The following is a 19,409-nucleotide window of genomic DNA, read 5'->3' as shown; positions in this document are numbered from 1 at the left end:
AGCAGTGAAAGCACGAGGATTGAGGGATTGCGAAAGACTTCCTGAAAAAGGTGGGACTTAAGTTGGGACTTGAAGGAAGCCAGAAAAGCCACGAGACAGAGATGAGGAGGGAGAGCATTCCAGGCCATAAGGGGCAGCCAGGGAAAATGCCTGGAACTAAGAGATGGAGTATCTTGTTAGAAGAACGGCCAAAAAGTCAATGTGACTGGCTCAAAGAGGATGCGGGGTGAGGCAAGGGGTATAATGCACAAGAAAACTGTAAAGAAAGGAGGGAGCCATGTTATGTAGAAGCCAAACAAGATCCTCTGTTTGATCCTAGAAGTGATAGGGATCCACTTGAGTTTTGTGAGTGAATGTCTGTGTGTGTGTATGTGTGTGTGTGTGAGTGAGTGAGAGAGAGAGAGAGAGAGAGAGAGAGAGAGAGAGAGAGAGAGAGAGAGAGAAAGAGAGAGCCCTACACTTTTAGTGGTTGAATGGAGGGTGAACTGGAGCAGGGAGAGCCTTGAGGGAGGCAGGACCCCCAGTAGCTATTGCAATACAGCAGGCAGGAGGTGAGGGAATGGACAGACTATGGTGCAGGCAGTGTTAGGGGGGTGTACTGGAGAGATGGGGCAGAGGTGAAATCTATAGGCTTTGTCAAAAGCCAAGATGATGAGAGAGGGAGCTGTCAAGGAGCAAATAAGATGGCAGGTGACCTTGTGAGTTGAGAGAAGGGAATGGATGGAAAAGGTCATAGATTCTTGAACTGCTGAAGAAATTCTGTTAAATCTACATACCAGTGCTCACTGGTCATACCATGCTCAATTCCCCATTCCTGGAATGCTCTCCCTCCTCCTTTCTGCCTCCTGGCCTCCTTCAAGTCCCAGCTAAAATCCTGCCTTCAGCAAAGAGCCTTTCCTGATCCCCCTAATGCTAGTGCCTTTTCTCTGCTCATTATTTCCCACTTTTCCTGTCTAGAGCTTGTCTGTCCACATTTTCATGTTATTTCTTCCATTAGATTGTAAGATCCTCGAGGTCAGGGGCCATGTCATGCATTCTTATCCCCCATGCCTGACACATAATAGGTGCTCATACATGGCTGTTGAATTGAACATCAGCATCTCTACTCGGATGTGCTGAAAACATGAAATGCTGCCTCCTAAAGGCATCAATTTCAAATGTATGGCATGAAGGATGTTGGGGTTATGTGGGAAGGAGAGGGAGAGAGCTGTAAGAGGTGACCTTCCCAGCCTTCCTGCATCTATACCACGTGTGTCCTCTGATCTCACCCAACACTGTGCTTCTTTCTCTGAGCCTCAGCTGGCTCATCTGTAAAGTGGGGTGACCAGCAATGTGTAGTAGTGGAGAGGGGCCAGCCTTGAAGTCAGGAAGGTTTAGTTCCATGTCTTGCCTCTGACACATGCTAGTTATGTGTGTGACCACAGTTTCTTCACTAGGAGTCCCCTAAGCAGATGAGATCCCAGTTCCAGACCAAATAAAAACAAAAACAAAAAATACCTCCTTGTTGAATCCTGTCTTGGATAAATAGACTTCTCTCAACCTCAGTGTGGTCCTCTATAAAATGGGGATGATAACAGCACCCCCTTCCTTGGGTTGTCGTGAGGATCAAATGAGATCTTTGTAAAGGGCTTTGCAAACCTGAATGTGCCATTTAAACACTAATTGTGATAGGGAATAGCAGGGAAGTTTAGGAGAGCTGACCTCTGAGCCAGGAAGACCCAGACTCAAGTCCTATCTCAAACATATCCCAGCTGTATGACCCTAGGCAAGTCACTTAATTTCAGTGCCCTAAGGGACTCTCAAAGACTCTTAAGTTACAGTGAGGGTGCTGCCCTCCATTGTTAGAAGGGGTCTCCTCATTTGGGAGTCCCTTTTACCAATGAAATAAGAGGGTCAGTTCCTAAACTGAATCAAATGAGATCATGCCAGTAAAATGATATTTAAACTTTAAAGTGATATACATACATTCATGCATGCATGTACACACATATACATGTATGCACACATGTGTGTATACAGGTGTCCCAAAATCTTAGTGCACTTTAAAGTTTGAATAGCCTAAGACTTTTGCGATCATCTGTAGATATGTGTGTGAACACATATGTTTACATATTACATGTGTACATAGATGTATTCTATACACATAGGTATATGTGTGTTAGTTATCACTGTTATTGTCTGTGTGACCTGGGACCTCAGTTTTCTTCTGTATAAAATGAAGGTATTCCAGCTCTAACTTCTGTGATCTTGCCAAATAACTCCAAAACTTCATTGTTTGGAGAGATGGAGAGAGTACTAGTAATTCTGCCAAGAAGGTCCTAGATATGTGATTGGGGTGTGTGTGTGTGTGTGTGTGTGTGTGTGTGTGTGCGCGCGTGTGTCCGGCATGGGCAGGAGAAGCAGTGTCCTAGCAGACAATCTTCTCCCTGCATTGTTCATATCTTTCTGCCATCCCCCTCCTGCACCCTGGTCTCAGACTTAGAGCATGATGGGTTTAGACTATGCTAAAGTATTTAGATTGGGCTCCTGGAAAAGCCTGGGAAGGAGAGTGGAAGGACCAGAATGAGTCTTCTGAGAGACATCACTCACTGTCCTGGTCCTTGTCCTCTTGGTCCACCTTTCCCACTCTCTTCTCCAATGACCATCTTCCTTTTCTCCTCAGCTGCGCTTGAGTGGGGGCCGTAACCCTTACGAGGGCCGTGTTGAGGTGCTGGTGGAGCGAAACGGGACACTGAAGTGGGGGACTGTCTGCGGGGAGAACTGGGGCATCGTGGAAGCTATGGTGGTCTGCCGACAGCTGGGCCTTGGGTTTGCCAGTAATGCCTTCCAGGTAGGAACCAACCTTTTCCCTGGAGTCCCCTACCTCCACCTTTCTAAATCCTGCCCAACTCTTCTGGGTCTAGTTCAAGGTCCGGCTCTCTTCCTTGTGAGACAAGTTTAGGGTCAATGGACTGGGTTCGGATCCTGGCTCTGTCCATTACTACCTGTGGGACCTCGGGCAAGTTCTCTCTGGCCCTCAGTGTCATCACAAGGTCCCTTCTGCCTCTGCATATCTAATCCTCTAACTATGGTCCTTGACTCCTTTGCCAAACAAGAAGCCATTGAGGACACCTCCCAGTACGGGGAACTTTTCCCAGCTCTGGATTCCCAGGCGCCTCCCCCACCCTGGCTTTTCCTGGGAATGTAGAGACCAGAGGGCGATGCTGAGGGAGGAGGGGCTCTGGGTTGGGTGACTTTGTGAAGGCTGAACTGAGGACGACTCAGCTGGGCACTGAGCAGAGGATGGGGAACAGCTGGAGAGTGTCCTTCATCCACGAAAGCCCTGGCCCTCCCACCTCTCTAGCTCCCTATTCCTCTGCTGCAGGGGTGCGGTAATGAGGCCAGCCAGATCTCAGGCTGCTTGCAACAGCTGTTCCAGATGCAACGTGGCATCTCAGTTAATGCTGTTTACAGCTGGCCCGGCAGGAGGGATGCGGGGGAGAACAGGAGCTGCTGTCAGCCTGGATCTCCCAGAGCAACAGAAAAACAGCCAGCCCTGTCCAGTGCAGCCCCTGTCAAGCGCTGTGCACCCCATCTCGGGAGGCCAAGGTCACCTGAACCATGACCTGGCTTACAAGGGCACCGTGACTGGGATGGCCAGGGAGGGGACACCAAGCTGGCAGGGCCCCATCACACTCAGGCCTTGAGGATGCTGGACAGGGGAAAGATCACTGGCCTAGGAATCAGCAGACCTGGAGACCTGATGTTGGCTCAGAGGGAGTGTCCCTGCCGGGCAATCTTGGCAAGCCTCTCTGAACCTATAAAATGGGAATGACCACAGTGGCCCTGGCTACACCATAGGGTTATATGAGGACAGACCCCTTTGGGAACCTTACTGTTGTGTCCGACCCTCTGTGACCCCACAAGGGGTTTTCTTGGCAGAGATCCTGGAGCAGTTTGCCGTTTCCTTCTCCAGCTCATTTTACAGATGAGGAAACTGAGGCAAACAGGATTGAGTGACTTGTCCAAGGTCACACAACTTGTGTCTTAGGTCAGATTTGAACTCAGGAAGATAAGTCTTCCTGACTCCAGGTCTGGTGGCACTGCGCCACCACCCAGCTCCCCTTACTCGAACCTTATGGTGACAAACAAGTGGGAGCTCCATGCTTTTCATCAGCAAGGATTTATTAAGCACCTTCTGTGTGCCTAGCTCTGTGCTAAGTGCTGGGGACACAAGATAAAAACAATCCTTGTAATCAAGAAGGTTCCATTTTAATGGGGGAGAAAGCCATATATATGTATGTATGTATGTATGAACATGATACATTCAAAGTCAATACAGTTACCTTGAATGGGGACGGCAGAGCATCTGTTCTTGCCTCACCCACCCCCTGCCCCTCCCTCAGTTTCCCCCACTGTGCAAAGTAGAAGGAACATTTCCTGTCTGCGCATCCCCAGGGGAGAATTGCCCACTCCCATGGGCGGCCAGTGCTCCGTCTGAGGGTCATTTCCAGCTGTTGGTCAGGGCTCAGCCGGCCTCAGGGGAACAGCAGACATCAGGCGTGGCCATGAATGAAGAGCTGCTTTTCATCAGCTGTGTGACTTTGGACCAGTCACCCTCTCTGAGACTGAGTTTCTCCATTTGTAAAAAGAGGGATTTGGCCAAGTGGCTTCTGAGGCTCTTTCCCACTCTAGATGGGTGACCCCATGACAAGGGATGGCCTCATTTTCTGCTAACAAGGATAAGTCACCACCCTACAAGGGCAGGAGCAGGTCAGTGAATTGTTCTTTGTTTCTTCCTCGGCCTAGGAGACCTGGTACTGGCACGGGGATATTGATGCCCATACCGTGGTCATGAGCGGGGTCAAGTGCTCAGGGACAGAGATGGCGCTGTCACACTGCCGTCACCACGGGGAGAGTGTGACTTGTCCCCAAGGAAGGCATCACGCTGCCGGAGTTGCCTGCTCAGAAAGTGAGTGATTCTTGGTGCCCGTCACTTCCTACCCTGCAGGGGAGCCGAAGCAGAGACTGTATTCCGGGGGGCAGGGGGCTCTTACTAGGTATTTGTTCTTTCTCCCAGTAGAGTGTAAGCCCCTGGAGGGAGGGAGGGAGAGAGGGAGGAGAGAGAGAGATAGAGACAAAGGGAGGGAGGGAGGGAGAGAGAGAGAAAGACAGAGACAGAGACAGAGGGAGGGGGGGAGAGAAGGAGAGAGGGAGAGGGGAGGGGGAGAGAGAGACAGAGACAGAGGGAGGGAGGGAGACAGAGAGAAACAGAGACAGAGGGAGGGAGGGAGAGAGAGAGAAAGAGAAAGACAGAGACAGAGGGAGGGAGGGAGAGGAGGTGGGGAGAGAAACAGAGACAGATGGAGGGAGAGAGAGACAGAGAGAAACAGAGACAGACGGAGGGAGGGAGAGAGAGAGAAAGAGAAAGACAGAGACAGAGGGAAGGAGGGAGGGAGAGAGACAGACAGACAGAGGGAGGGAGGGGGGGAGAGAGAGACAGAGGGAGGGAGGGAGAGAAGGAGAAAGGGAGAGGGGAGGGGGAAGAGAGACAGAGACAGAGAGAGGAAGAGAGAGAAACAGAGACAGAGGGAGGGAGGGAGAGGAGGGGGGAGAGAGAGACAGAGACAGAGGGAGGGAGGGAGGGAGGGACAGAGAGAGCAGTCAGAAAATCCAACTCTAGTGGGAAAAAAGGCATTTCAGGGCGAGAAGACACTCCCCCCACCTCCACAGGTCATCAAGGCATTACTAGGTGAATCACCTCATTCCTGATAGCTGACCCTCCCATAGCATCCTCCTCTTCCTCTTCCTCCCCTTTATCATCTTTATCCTCATCACCACCATCGCCATTTGTCAGGGAGCTTTATATGGTGTTCTTTTGTCACAGACCTTATTTGAACCTGTTGGCAACCCTGTGAGGCAGGTGCCTCAGGTGGCCCTATACCCATTTTATAGCTGAGGGAACTGAGGCCCAGAGGAGAGGGAGAGTGACTGGCCCAACATCACACAAAGAGCCCTGCAGAAGCAGGCATCAGACCCAGATCCACTGCTTCTAAGTCCAGGCGATTTCAATTGAACCACACTGCCTCTCAAGCCCTTCCCTGTTTGCTGTCCTTTGCTCATTTACAAAGCATTTCCACACCTGTTCTCCTCTGATCTGCCTGAAAGCAGCAGTAGTAGATTTGAGCCCAGGTCTCCCCACTCCTGACCTAGCACTCTCTCTATTACATGAAATTCTGTGATTGGGGGAGGGGGAGAGTCTTTAAGGACAGACCTAGAACTGCATCAGTTTGAGGAGCTCCTCATGTGGAAACTCTCCTGGTGCAGATCTGAGATCTAGAACTTGGAATCTTAGAAAGAGCCTGGGACACCACAGTTAAGTGACTTGTCCAGTGTCACACAGTCAGACTGTGGCAGAGGCATAACCTGAACCCAGGTCTTTCCTGTCTTTGATTACAGCTCCCCCACTTCCCATTATTTTAAAAAATGACGAAATAAAACAAAGCCCAAGGACACAGACATGTGTTGGTGGTTCCAACCACTATCCCTGCTCTGGAATCAGGAAGATGGGGTGTCTGAGTTAGTTTCAATTAAATTCTATTCAGATACTATATATAATGTGATGTGTGTGTGGGGGTGGGTGTACATGCATATATAATTCAGATGATATTATATGCTAGCAATATGTTGTTGTTTTGTCATTTTTCGGTTGTGTCCAACTCCTCATGACCCCATTTGGGGTTTTCTTGGCAAAGATACTAGAGTGCTTTGTCATTTCCTCCTCCAGATAATTTCCCAGATGAGGAAACGGAGGCAAACAGGGTTAAGTGACTTACCCAGGATCACACAGCTAGTAAGTGTCTGAGGTCAGATTTGAATTCAGTTCTTCCTGACTCCAGGCCCAGTGCTCTATCTGCTGTGCCACCTAGCTGCCCATTATATGGTATATAGTATAGAATATATTCCATATTATTCAGATTATATTATATTTGATTCAAATTACAATATAATCTGAATTCTATGTAAAACCTGAATGCAATTTAATCAATCAAATGATAGATATACACATAAAGAGATGATAAAATAGAATAGGGAGATAAACAGGATAGACAGAACAGACAGAAGATAGACAGACAATAGACAGATGATAGACAGGTGATAGACAGACAGATGATAGAGGATAGACAGATGATAGACAGGATAGACAGACAGATGATAGACTGGTGATAGGCACACAGACAGGTGATAGACAGACAGATAGATGATAGACAGACAGGTGATAAGCACACAGACAGATGATAGACAGATAGATGATAGACAGACAGATGATAAGCACACAGACAGATGATAGAAAAGGAAGGAGAAGGCAGGGGATGGAGGCTTTGAATGCCAAGCAGAGCATTTTGTATTTGAAGGTAATAGGGAGCCCCTGGAGTTTATTGAGGAGTGTGACATGGTCAGACCTGAGCTTTAAGAAATCACTGAAGTGGTTGAATGGGGATGGACTAGAGTGGCGGGAGCCTGGAGGCAGGCAGACCCACCAGCAGCTGTTGCTGTGAGGTGTGAGAAGATGGGGTCTGCATCAGGGTGGGGGCAGAGGAGAGAAGGGGGCATTTTTGAGAGATGTTGCAGAAGTGAAATACAGAGACCTTGGCAACAGTCTGGATATGGGGGAAGGGGTGAGAAAGAGGGAGGGATCCAGAATGACTCATAGATTGGGAGCCTGAGGCATGGGGAGGATGAGGGTGCCCTCTACAGTAATAGAGAAGGTAGGAGGTGGGAAGGGCTTGGGGGAAAGTTGAGATCTGTTTTGGACATAGTGAATTTAAGATGTCTATTGGACATCAGAGTCAAGATATCTGAAAAGCAGTTGAAGATGTGAGATTGGTAAGCAGAGAGATTGAGGCAGGAAAGAGATTTGAGAACTGAAGAGAAAGAAAGTTAGTGATACCAGAAATCAAAGGAGGCTTTCTGAAAGAAGTGACATTTTAAATGGACTAGGTGGAATTCCCTTCCTTTCTCTCCCCCTATCCCATTGATAGATGATTTTAAAAAATATATAAACTAATTAATGAGAGAGACAGAGACAGAGGGAGAGAGGGAAGGAGGGAGGGAGGAAAAAGGAAATAAGGCCCTCATAAGACCAGGAATATGGTAGTCAATTTGTGGTGCCGCATTTATGGGACCACACATTTCCAGCCACAAGAGGATCTGAAAGTGGAATCTGATCTCAGAGCATTCTCCCTCACTGGAGATCTTTGGGAGCTCTGATCCCTACCTGACGGGACAGTCTCATTCCTATCAGTGTGGAGGCTGGACTACCTCCTCTATGGGACATTGTAGAAAACATTCCTGTCAAGTTCGTACCAGGCAGCCTTCAAGGTTCCTTCCAACACTAAAATTCTTCGATTTTGTGAATTCAAGTGAATTAATAAAATCAAGTGGTTAAGATTCAAGGAATGGCGAAGACTCAATCTAGATTCCAGACACAAGGAATGACAGTAGAAAAGCAAAGCTGGGGAGTTGTTTGAGAGCCCGAGAATAATCCCCTTTGGCTGGAGCATAGTCTTCACGGAGAGAGGTGACTGGGAAAGGTGAGTGGAGAAAGACCAGAAAGGAAAGGCAGGTCAGCAGCAGGTGGCGGCCCCCAAGGCTGGCCCGAGGAGGTGAAACCCTTCTGTGCGCTGCTGTCCCTTTCCTCCTCTCACCGCCCCTCTCACCCTCTCTGCCTTCCTGGCTCCCGGCAGCTGCCCCCGACCTGGTCCTCAATGCTGAGATCGTCCAGCAGACGACATACCTGGAGGACCGGCCCATGTTCATGCTGCAGTGCGCCATGGAGGAGAACTGCCTGGCGTCCTCCGCTGCCCAGACCTCACCCACCACAGGCTACCGCCGGCTGCTGCGCTTCTCCTCCCAGATCCACAACAATGGCCAGTCGGACTTCCGTCCCAGGAACGGCCGCCACGCGTGGATCTGGCATGACTGCCACAGGCAAGTGTCTGTGGCACCACTCCCCCCCCCCCCCCCCACCCCCCCCCCCCCCCCCCCCCCCCCCCCCCCCCCCCCCCCCCCCCCCCCCCCCCCCCCCCCCCCCCCCCCCCCCCCCTCCCCCGTCACCCCTACATTCCTGCCCCCATCCCCGTTACCCACCCCTGCCCCCCGCCCCCATCACCCCATTCCACCCCCGCCCATCCCCCTGGCAGGGGTCACAAAGGCTTCCTTCCAGGGGCTCCATGAGCCAGCCTAACTCATTTGTCCTCTCCTTCTGTCTGGACGTGGTGTAATAACAACAGAAACAACAATAATGATATAATAGCTATAATCATTATTACTAATAACGATAATGCTAATTATTTGTTGTGCTATGTAATGATAATGTTATAATTGTTATGCAAAACAATGATGATAGAAGAGTTACAGTGACGCCAGTGCTAAAATAATGAATAGCAGCCATGAGAGCGGCAGAGAGATCCCTGCTCACGCTCTCTAGTGCTCACCGGGCGCCCCCCCCCCCCCCTGGGTGCTTTTTACAAACATTCTCTCCTTTCATCATCACCACAACTGTGGGGGGGGAGGTGCTCTTATTAACCCCATTTTGCAGCTGGGAAAACAGGTAGACAGAGGCTGTGACTTGCCCAAGGTCTCTCACCTAGTAAGTGGAGACAGACAGACCTGAGTTCAAGTCCTACCCCAGACTCACACTCACACTGACTGTGTGACCCTGGGCAAGTCACTTAAACTCTCAGTGCTCAGAACAACTCTAAGACTACATTATAGAGAAGGTGTCAGATATGCAGAGGGATGGGGACAGTGCTGGGCTATGTGGGAAGAACACTGGACTTCAGATCTGTCAGTCTGGGTTCACGTTCTAATGTGGGGCAGATCCTAGGACAGAGATGTAGCAAAGGCCCTAAGATGGGCCCTTCATTTTATAGCTATGGCCATACCCAGGAGGTGAAGGGATCTGTGGGTAAGTATCAGAGCAAACTCAGACTCTCTGACGCCAGATTCATGTTGTTTTTTTTCAGTTTTCCACCTTCTCATATCTTTTCTTTGAGCCTCAGTTTCTCCACCTGTTCAATGGAGGGCGTAATATTTGAATTTCCAGCCTCATAGGGCCTGCTCTGAGAAAGGCACTTTCCATGAAACGGCCTTGGGAAGTGCGCAATGGCAGCTTTTTATCAGTGTGGGGGGCATCTGGGCTCTGGGATGGTGCAGCCCCTTTTGTGGCCTTCCTGGCCCCACAGCCGCTCTGCCTTCTTGTTCTATGCCCTCCTGTCCTCTTTGACTGAGTTTGCCCCAGAGCTAGGATCCATTGTGCCAACCATGGCTCTGACCCCACGAGGCTGTGATCTCCCTGCGTGGAACGGTCCTTCCAGTTTGGAGGTCACATTAATGAGAGAAGGGGCAGGATGTCATTGGAAGGTGAAGTTTGCTTTCAGAATGATTATCTGCATCTTGCTGAACCCAAATCTTTCCCAAACCTCATGCCTCTTGGCCATGTTGCCTTTAGGTTAAATGACGACCTCCTATATTTGATCTATAAAACCCGTTATGACCTAGCATTAGCTCTCCTGGCCAGGCTTGTGGCAGGTCATTCCCTTCAAGCCTTCTATGCTCCCTCCAAACTGATTTTTTTTCTGATCAAAGGAGATAATATATAGGTCACTTTGCAAACCTTAAAGGGTTATATCATACTCCCACCACACAGCAGTCCATACTCCATCTCTGTGTCTTTGTACTGGATGTTCCCCAAGCCAGGAATACTCCTCGTCCTCTTTTTCTTGTCATTCACTTGTGTCCAACTCTTCATGACCCCATGGACCATACTACACCAGTCCCTTCTGTTGTCTACTTTATCTTGAAATTTGTCTAAGTTCATGTGCATTGTTTCCATGACACTCTCTCCATCTCATCCTCTGCCATCCCCTTCTCCTTTTTCGTTCAATCTCTCCCAACATCAGGGTCTTTTCCAACAAGTCCTGTCTTCTCATCATGTGGCCAAAGTATTTAAAATTCACCTTCAGAATTTGACTTTCCAATGCAAAGTCAGAATTAATCCATTTAAGTATTGACAGATTTGACCTCCTTACTGTCCAAGGGAATCTCTTCTCTGCACCATAATTCAAAGCATTGATTTTGTGGCACTCAACTTTCCTTATAGTCCAACTCTCAGACATGTGTTTCTACTGAAAAAGAACAAAGCTTTGACTATATGGGCCTTTGTCAGTAAGGTGGTGTCTCTGCTTTTTGGCGTGCTGTCTAGATTTGCCAGAGCTTTACTCCCAAAGAGCATCTTTTAATTTCGTGTCTGCAGCTGCTGTCTGCAGTGATCTTTGAGCCCAAGGATATGAAATCTGATGCTGCTTCCATTTCTTCTCCTTTTTTGCCAGAAAATGATGGGACCAGTTGCCAAAATCTGAGTTTTTGTTTTTCTGTTTCAATGTTCACCCTCATCAAGAGGCTTCTTAATTCCTGTTCACTTTCTGCCCTCAGAGTGGTATTGTCTGCTTATCTGAGGTTGTTGATACCTCTCCTGGCAACCTTAATGCCAGCTTTTGATTCATCCAGGCTGGCATTTCACATGATGTACTCTACATATAAGTAAAATAAGTAAGGTAACAGTATACAACCTTGCCATGCTCCCTTTCCAATCTTAAACCAATCAGTTGTTCCATGTATACTTCTAACTGTTGCTTCTTGACCGGCATACAGATTCCTCAGGAGACAAGGAAGGTCATCTGATACTACCATGTCATTGAGGATTGGCCAAAATTTGTTGTGATCCACACAGTGTCGTCAATATGGCAGAAGCTAACGTTTTTCTCTCCTTTGCTTTCTCCATAATCCAGGGAATGTTTGCAATTTAGTCTCTTGTTCCTCTGCATCTTTGAAAATCAGCCTAGTCTTCTGGGAATTCTCTGTTCACATATTGTTGAAGCCTAGCTTGCAGAATCTTAAGCATAAGCTTGCTGCCTCGTGAGATGAGCACAATTGTTTGGCAATTTGAACATTCCTTGGCATTGCCCTTCATTAGGATTGGGACATAAACTGATCTTTTCTACCCCGGTGGTCACAGTTCAGTTTTCCAAATTTGCTGGCATGTTGAGTACAGCACTTTAACAGCATCATCTTTTAGGGTTTTAAATAGCTCAGCTTAAATTCTGTCACCTCAACTACTCTCATTGTTAGCAGTGTTTCCTAAGGCTCCACTCTCTTCCTTCTCCAGGATGTCTGGCTCTAGATCATACCTTCATGGTTATAGGGATGTTAAGATCTTTCTTGTGTGTTCTTGCCACCTCTTCTTAATCTCTTCTGCTTCTGTTAAGTCCCTTCCATTTTTGTCTTTTATCATGCCTTTTTTTGCATTAAATATTCCCTTGATATCTCTAATTTTATTGAAGAGATCTCTTGTCTTTCCCATTAGATTTTTTTCCTTCCATTTCATTGCATTGCTCATTTAAGAAAACCTTCTTATCTCTCCCAGTTATTTTCTGGAATTCTGCATTCCATTGAACATATCTTTCCCTTTTCTCCTTTCCCTTTCCCTTTCTCTTTCTTTCTTCCCTAAGCTATTTGCCTAATCAGACAGTCAATTTGCTTTCTTGATCCTCCTTTTTTTTGGAAAGTTTTTTTGTAGCTGCCTCCCGTACAATATTGTAAACATCTGTCCATAGTTCTTCAGGCACTCTATCGACCAGATAGAATTCCTTAAATCTATTTGTCACTTCATATGCATAAGGGATGTTGTTTTGGTCATACCTGCATGACCTGATGGCTTTCCTTACTTTCTTCAATTTAAGTCTGAATTTTATGATAAGAAACTCAAGATCTGAGCCACAGTCAGCCTCAGTTCTTGTTTTTAACTGACTACATAGAGCTTCATCTTTGTCTGCAAAGTATATAATCTATCTGATTTCAGTATTAGTCATCTGATGATTTAGAATTCTTGGGTTGTGGGAAAAGAGTATTTGCTATAACCAGAGAATTATCATGACAAAACTCTGAGTCAAAAAAAACTCTCTGAGTCTCTGCCCCATTTCATACTCCAAGGTCAAACTTGCCTGTTATTCCAATTATTTTTTTATTTCCTACTTTATCATTCCAATCCTCTAGGATAAATGCGAAATTTCTTTGGGGGATATTTCTAGAAGATGTAGTAGGTCTTCATAGAACTGATCACCTTTGACTTCTTCAGCATCAGTGTTTGAAGCATAGATTTGTATTACTGTGAAATTTAATGGTTTGCCTGGGATTTGAACAGATCTCATTCTGTCATTTTTGAGATTATACCTCAGTACTGCTTTTCTCACCCCTGTCTTGACAATGAAGGATCCTCCAAAGGGGTGCTCTTGCCCACAGTAGCATATGTAATGATCACTTGGATTAAATACACTCATTCCTTTCCATTTAAGTTCACTGACACCCCAGATGTCAATGCTTAATCTTTCCACTTCCTATTTGACCACGTTTGTCTTACCTTGGTACATTGATCTTCCATTCCAGATTTCTGTGTAATATTGATCTTTAGAGCATTGGGTTTTCTTTCCATCACCAGATGCATCTGCAGCTGAGCTCCCTTTTAGCTTTGACCCAGCTAGAACTACTTGGAGTGGTCTTCCCCTCTTCTCCAGTAGCATTGGCACCATCTGACTTGGGGGGCACCATCACCTTCTGATGTCATATCTTTTAGCACTGTACTACTGTCTATGGGCTTTTCTTGGCAAAGAACTGGATTGCTTTGCCATTTCTTTGTCCAGTGGATCACCTTTTGGCAGAACTCTCCACTATGACCTGTCTGCCTTGGGTGACCCTGACAATGGCTCCTGGTTTCATTGAGCTACAAGCCCCTTCACCAAAACAAGGCAGTGATCTGGAGCTGGGGGGGAGGGAGTTCCCTCCTCACTTCTACCTATAAGAATTCCTCTTTTCCTTCAAATGCCAGTTCTCATGTGAGTCTCTCCCTCATCCCTCCAGCTGTTGCTTCCCTTCTTGCTCTGAAATTATTTCCATTTACTTTGTGTGTATTTTGAATTTACCTTGGTACCCATTATTTCCCACTTTCCTCATTGCCAAGAGAATGAAAGCTCTCTGAGGACAGGAACTGACCACTCCATATTTATCTCTCTAGACTCAATGTCTAGGACAGTGCCTGGTCAGAATGTAGGCTGCCAAAGGGTGGGGGCCATTTCATTTTTGCCTTTGCACCCCCATTGCCTGACATGGTGTTTGGCATAGAAGAGACATTTAATAAATGATTGTTGAATGAACAAAAAGAGGTTTCCCCTGATAATTGATATTTGCACCATGAAGACATTGGTGCCTAATGGATTTCATTTTCAAGAGCCACATGGATTTGCCAAGGACAAACCCATAGACATCTTAATGCTGAATCTGCCCCTGCATCTGTAAGCAGAGTATTATCATCTAGGCTATCCATATGGAAGCACACCCGGAGATTACATGCTCGGAGACTATATTGGACATATATTTACACCCACAAGGAATGCTCCCTCTTCTAAGAATAGGCCCATGGAGAGGTCATGGAAAAATTTCTTCTGATCTCTAACCCCAAAGCTGTCATCCTCCTTTTTCCACATGGTCTAGTTTATTTGAAGCTTCTAAGTGGCCAGGGGGGTGCCTCTGTCAGCTGTTGGGTGGAGTGGACAGGGAGGGCAGTCCCAATTAAGGCAGCACCCAGTCATCCCTTCTACCCTTTTTCTAGGGAAAATAAAGGGATTTTTCTAGAAGATAACCGATTGGCCATAGAAGTTCTTAGAGACCATCTGCTAAGTTATGGAGGGTCTATGGTCTGACTGGAATGTCCTCTCTAAACAAATTATAGATCTTTGAGGGGTTGGAGTACTAAAATATAAGGGCTCAATTTGAAATGGTCAGGATCCAGAGCAAAATCAGCCAACCTGCGGTCCTACATCCATGTGAAGGATGAAGAAAATAATGATCCCCATAAGTTGCATCGATACAAGGATTAAAGATAGTATCATATGCCTTGAAAAGGTCAAAATAGTGTCATGACATCAAGTCCTGTGAAAGAACAGTGACAAAGCCAGAGGGCCCTTTGGCCTTTGTTCCTGAGACCCTGGGATCTGATGGTTAAGCTTTCTTGCCCAGAACCAGGCATCCACACCATTACCCAAACCACCCTTCTCTACCCTCTCCCATTAACATTAGAAGTACAAGCATTTAAGAAAACATTGAAAGGTCAAGTTGAGTCAATTGATGCAGTGTGTTTTTTTAATCTTATAAGGGAAAGAAAATAAAATTTTAATACAAAGTAATTTTTTGCATCAATTCATTCACCTGGTCCTTCTGGTTTTAAAATGCAATTTCTTCAAGGGCAAGGACTGTCTTGCCTGTTTGTTTTTTCATCCCTAGCACTTAGCACAGAGGCTGGCACACAGTAAGTGTTTAATAAATGCTTACTCAGTCATCATTTGTTCATATTGTTAATAAAGTGTATGGAGGTCCATTATGGCTGCTATTGGTGAATTCTGGCTCCTGCCCTTGGTCAGGCTAGCTGCTCTTGTCGTAGAGGGCAAGGCTATATCAATGGGACTTCTTAAGTGCACATGGATGGAATTTCACCAAGTTTAGTGAAATTTGGCAGCAAATTCAGGGTCACATGGGCTCCAGATCCATGAGATCTTTCAATCAGAAAGGATCTTGGAGGACATCCAGACAGTACAGCGTTGGCATCTACAACGTCCCCAACAAGTGGTCACCCAGATTTTGCCTGAACATCTCTAGTAATGAAGAAACTCACTTTTTCAAGAGGCAGCTCCTTCTGCATCTAGCAGCATCGTTAGAGAAGGCTTTGCCCTTTACTGAGCCAGAACATCTGTATAATTTCCAACCATTTATCTTCTGAAGACAATGAGAACAGGCAGGATTCCTCTTCCACAAAATAAGCCCTTCAGATCTTTAAAGGCAGTTAGGTAGATAGAGCTCTGGACTTGGAGTCAGGAAGACCTGAGTCCAAATTCAGCCTAAGACACTTGGCAGTGACCTGAACAAGTCATTTCCCCTCTAAGTACTCCAAGCACCTCTCTAAGACTGTATCTTATGAAGCAGATGCTGATCCACAATGACACAAGGACTTTAGGGGTAGGGGTTGTAGGTTAAGGAGGAAGCTTTCTACACCAATGAAAACACAGGGCTGTACTAATAACCATTGTCATAATAACCACAGCAATAACTAACGTTGATCTTAAAGTTATCTCCTGTGATGTCCTTTGACCCTTACAGCAGTCCTGAGACAAATTCTATAATATATCCACTTTACAGGCAAGGAAACTAAGTTGGAGAGTTTAAATGATTTGCCACAGCTAGTAAGTGTGAACGCTTCTCTGGAATGTTTCAGAGAGTTATTTTTCAGTATGGTTTGGGCTGGGTGGACACTGAGTTCTCTTCCAACTCAAAAATCCTGTAGATTCTGTGGTTCTAAACCCCCTTTCATGTGACAGGTTTTCAAATACTCCCTTCAACTCTGCACATATAATCCTACAGTCCTACAAGGGCAGATTTCATCCCTCTAACCCTCGGGGGAATCATGGACTCTGAGCAGCTATCTGTCTAACCCATACTTCAAAGGAATTCCTACCACAGCACTGAGCCTCCTAGAAGACCTCCATGGAGGGCGGAGCCCACCACCTTGATTCTTCAGGATTAAGAGTCCTCCCACAGGGATGTTTCCGGATGGAAGGTTTTCTTTCACCAGACTGTTTGTCTGTGTGCCTGGGCTAGACTCTGTTTAGACAGTGAAATGTAAACCGATTTCTCTCTGGTCCTCCCAGCTGGTAAACATAGGAACATAAGCACATCTCTGAATAAGGCAGACATTTTTTAGGCACTGAATCAGACCCAAGGTCTTGGTCTGCTCCAGGGAGAAGCTTAAATAGACACCTTTAGAGCTGCTCCTCCTGTGGCTACCGCAAAATGAATATTCTTGGGGCCTTCACTGCTCAGGGATGTCTTCCACAGAAACCCAACTGACCTGGGAGATGCTACCCGCTGCCAGGAGGCAGTCAAAATTAGGATTCTCAGGCCGGATGTTTAATCCTAAAAATGCAGAAGGAGAAGGCACCACTTGCCCCCCCCCAATAAAAAATAAAAGCGTACCCTTTCCTTACCTCCCTCTGTTCTTGGGTGCCCTCAGAGGTCGATACACCTATGGAAAAGGGACAAAGAGTTTCCCATTGGATAGTGAGCCTGGAAAGGACTTCAGAGATAATCTAGTCAGACCTTTTTACTTTACAGATGGGGAAAACTGAGGCCCAAAGAGGCTTAACATCCAAGGCTTGAACAAAACTATTTGAATTAATCACATTCTTGAAACATGACTAGCCTACTTCATGTTCCCATTGTGCATGGTCTTTTTCATGAATTTTGTACCACTTAGGATGAGGATGGGATGCCTGATCTGGGAAAGAGCCCCTCCTTTTATAGGTGAGAAGGCAGGCCCCTCAAGGTCACCCAGCCGTGCATTAAGACTGTGTCCTCTTTAACCTTGGGCAGCTAGATGACTCAGTGAATGGAGCACTGAGTCTGGAGTCAGGAAGACCCTTCTTTGTGAGTTCAAATCCAGCCTCAGACACATACTAGTTGTGCGACCCTGGGCAAGCCACTGATCTCTACCCAGCAGTTTCTTCATATGTAAAATGGGGGGTAGGGGTGGACTTGAGGTCCACTCTTCTAGTTCTGGATCAGTGATCCTACGGGATGCCTTGAGTGTCAGTGGGGGCTGACTTTCTCCTTCTCTCCCTAGGCACTACCACAGCATGGAAGTTTTTACCCACTATGACCTGCTGAACCTCAATGGGACCAAGGTGGCCGAAGGTCACAAAGCCAGCTTCTGCCTGGAAGACACAGAGTGTGAAGGAGGTGGGCTTCCTTCTAGCCTTGGGTGAGGGGCAGAGAGCAGAGGGCAAGTGAGTTCCCATAAGGGGCAGACCTGGCTTCCAGGTTACATCTTTATCATGATGACCCCCATACCAGGCCTAGGAAAAGTGCTTTTCCCCCACCCCTGCTTTTGTCTATGCTGGATGGAGGTTCACAGACTCTTAGAGATGGAAAGGGGCTCAGTGGTCATTTAATCTAAGCCATATGTGACTGGGAATCTCTTGTATGACATCCTCAAAGAGTGGTCAACCAGCCTCCATTTGAAGACCTTGAGTGATGGGGAACTCACTACTGACTGTTATGCATAGCCCATTATACTCTCAGACAGATCTAAGCTAAATCTAACTCTTTGTGTCTTCTTCCCATGACTCTCTCCTTTTGGAGTTCTGCCTTTCGGGGCCAAACAGTACAAATCTAACCCCTTTTCTATGAGAGAGCCCTTCAAAGAGGTATGCTCCAAGGTCTTTCCTTCTTCAGGCTACAGATTTCTAATTCCTCACTCCTAAGGTCACAGAGCCAGTGTGATTTGCCTTAGGACAGAGCTCTCTTCCAGTATCTGGAGGGATACTCTGTGGAAGAGGGATTAGAACATCCATGGGGGAAGGCCAATTTGATCTGGATGTTGGGGAAAACTTTCAATGAAAACTAGCCTAAGTGGGAGGAACTGTATCAGGAGGTAGGGGCGCAGCACTCTCTTCCCGGGGGTCTTTGAGCCAAGGTTGGACGGCCACTTCTCAGAAATGCTGTCAAGGGAATTCCAGATGAGACACAGATTGGTCACCAACATCCCTCTCAACCCAGTGTCGGCAGAGAGCCTGCCCTGGGGGAACAGGGTTCCCTTGGTCCCTGCTCTCAAAGGTCTTTTAGTCTAGTTAGAGAAACAAGAAGCTCTTGTGCAACAAAGACAAAGAGTGATCAATGAATTAGACAGGACGCCTGTCACGGTACATGTGGGGCTATGTGATGGGGCCCGAGGGCAGGCTACAGACTGGGAGTGCAGAGGAACTGAGGTCACTGTGACCACAGTATTGGGAAAGACCCTGTGAAGGGTGTGGGGGTTGGGCTGGGCCTGGAAAGATGGGAAGGCTCTGGCTCCACTAAGAAAAACAGAACAGGCACTTCCAAGCTACTGGTTTACACATCATTGTTTATACTCTATAATTGATGCTAAGTATTAGTTGTTGAAAGGATGAGGTTCCAGCTGGCTATGCTTGTGTGTGTGAATGTGTGGTTGTGTGTGTGAAAGAGAGAGAGAAAGACAGAGGGAGAGAGAAGGAGAAGGAGAAGGATGGAAGAGGAGGGAAGGAAAGAGACAGAGATGGAAAGAAACAGAGAGACAGAGATAGATAAGGAGACATGGAGAGAGGAGGGGAAAGAAAGAGAGAAAGAAAAAGACTGAATGAGATAGGCAGAGAGAGGGAGGGAAGGAGAGACGGAGACAGAGAGATAAAGAGAGAGGAGGGAAGAGAGGAGAGAGAGAGAGAGAGAGAGAGAGAGAGAGAGAGAGAGAG

At 46.9% G+C, this 19,409-nt stretch overlaps 1 protein-coding gene across 2 annotated transcripts in view; it reads left to right on the top strand.

Moving 5' to 3' along the window:
• LOXL2 (lysyl oxidase like 2) overlaps positions 1–19,409 on the top strand; it is a 154,035-nt gene that overhangs the window by 124,443 nt on the left and 10,183 nt on the right. For both annotated transcript variants that reach the window (XM_069066818.1, XM_069066807.1), the window contains exons 8-11: positions 2,663–2,830; positions 4,789–4,951; positions 8,727–8,970; positions 17,765–17,880. In XM_069066818.1, the coding sequence (XP_068922919.1) occupies positions 2,663–2,830; positions 4,789–4,951; positions 8,727–8,970; positions 17,765–17,880 (691 nt within the window). The remainder of the gene's footprint in view (positions 1–2,662; positions 2,831–4,788; positions 4,952–8,726; positions 8,971–17,764; positions 17,881–19,409) is intronic.

This window comes from Petaurus breviceps, unplaced genomic scaffold (genome assembly GCF_028583685.1).
Source record: "Petaurus breviceps papuanus isolate PSGF00001 unplaced genomic scaffold, PetGlider_PUasm1.0 139, whole genome shotgun sequence".
NCBI classification, from domain to species: Eukaryota; Metazoa; Chordata; class Mammalia; order Diprotodontia; family Petauridae; genus Petaurus; species Petaurus breviceps.
Note: the sequence above shows the minus strand (reverse complement) of the source record. Positions and strands in the feature narration are given on the sequence as shown.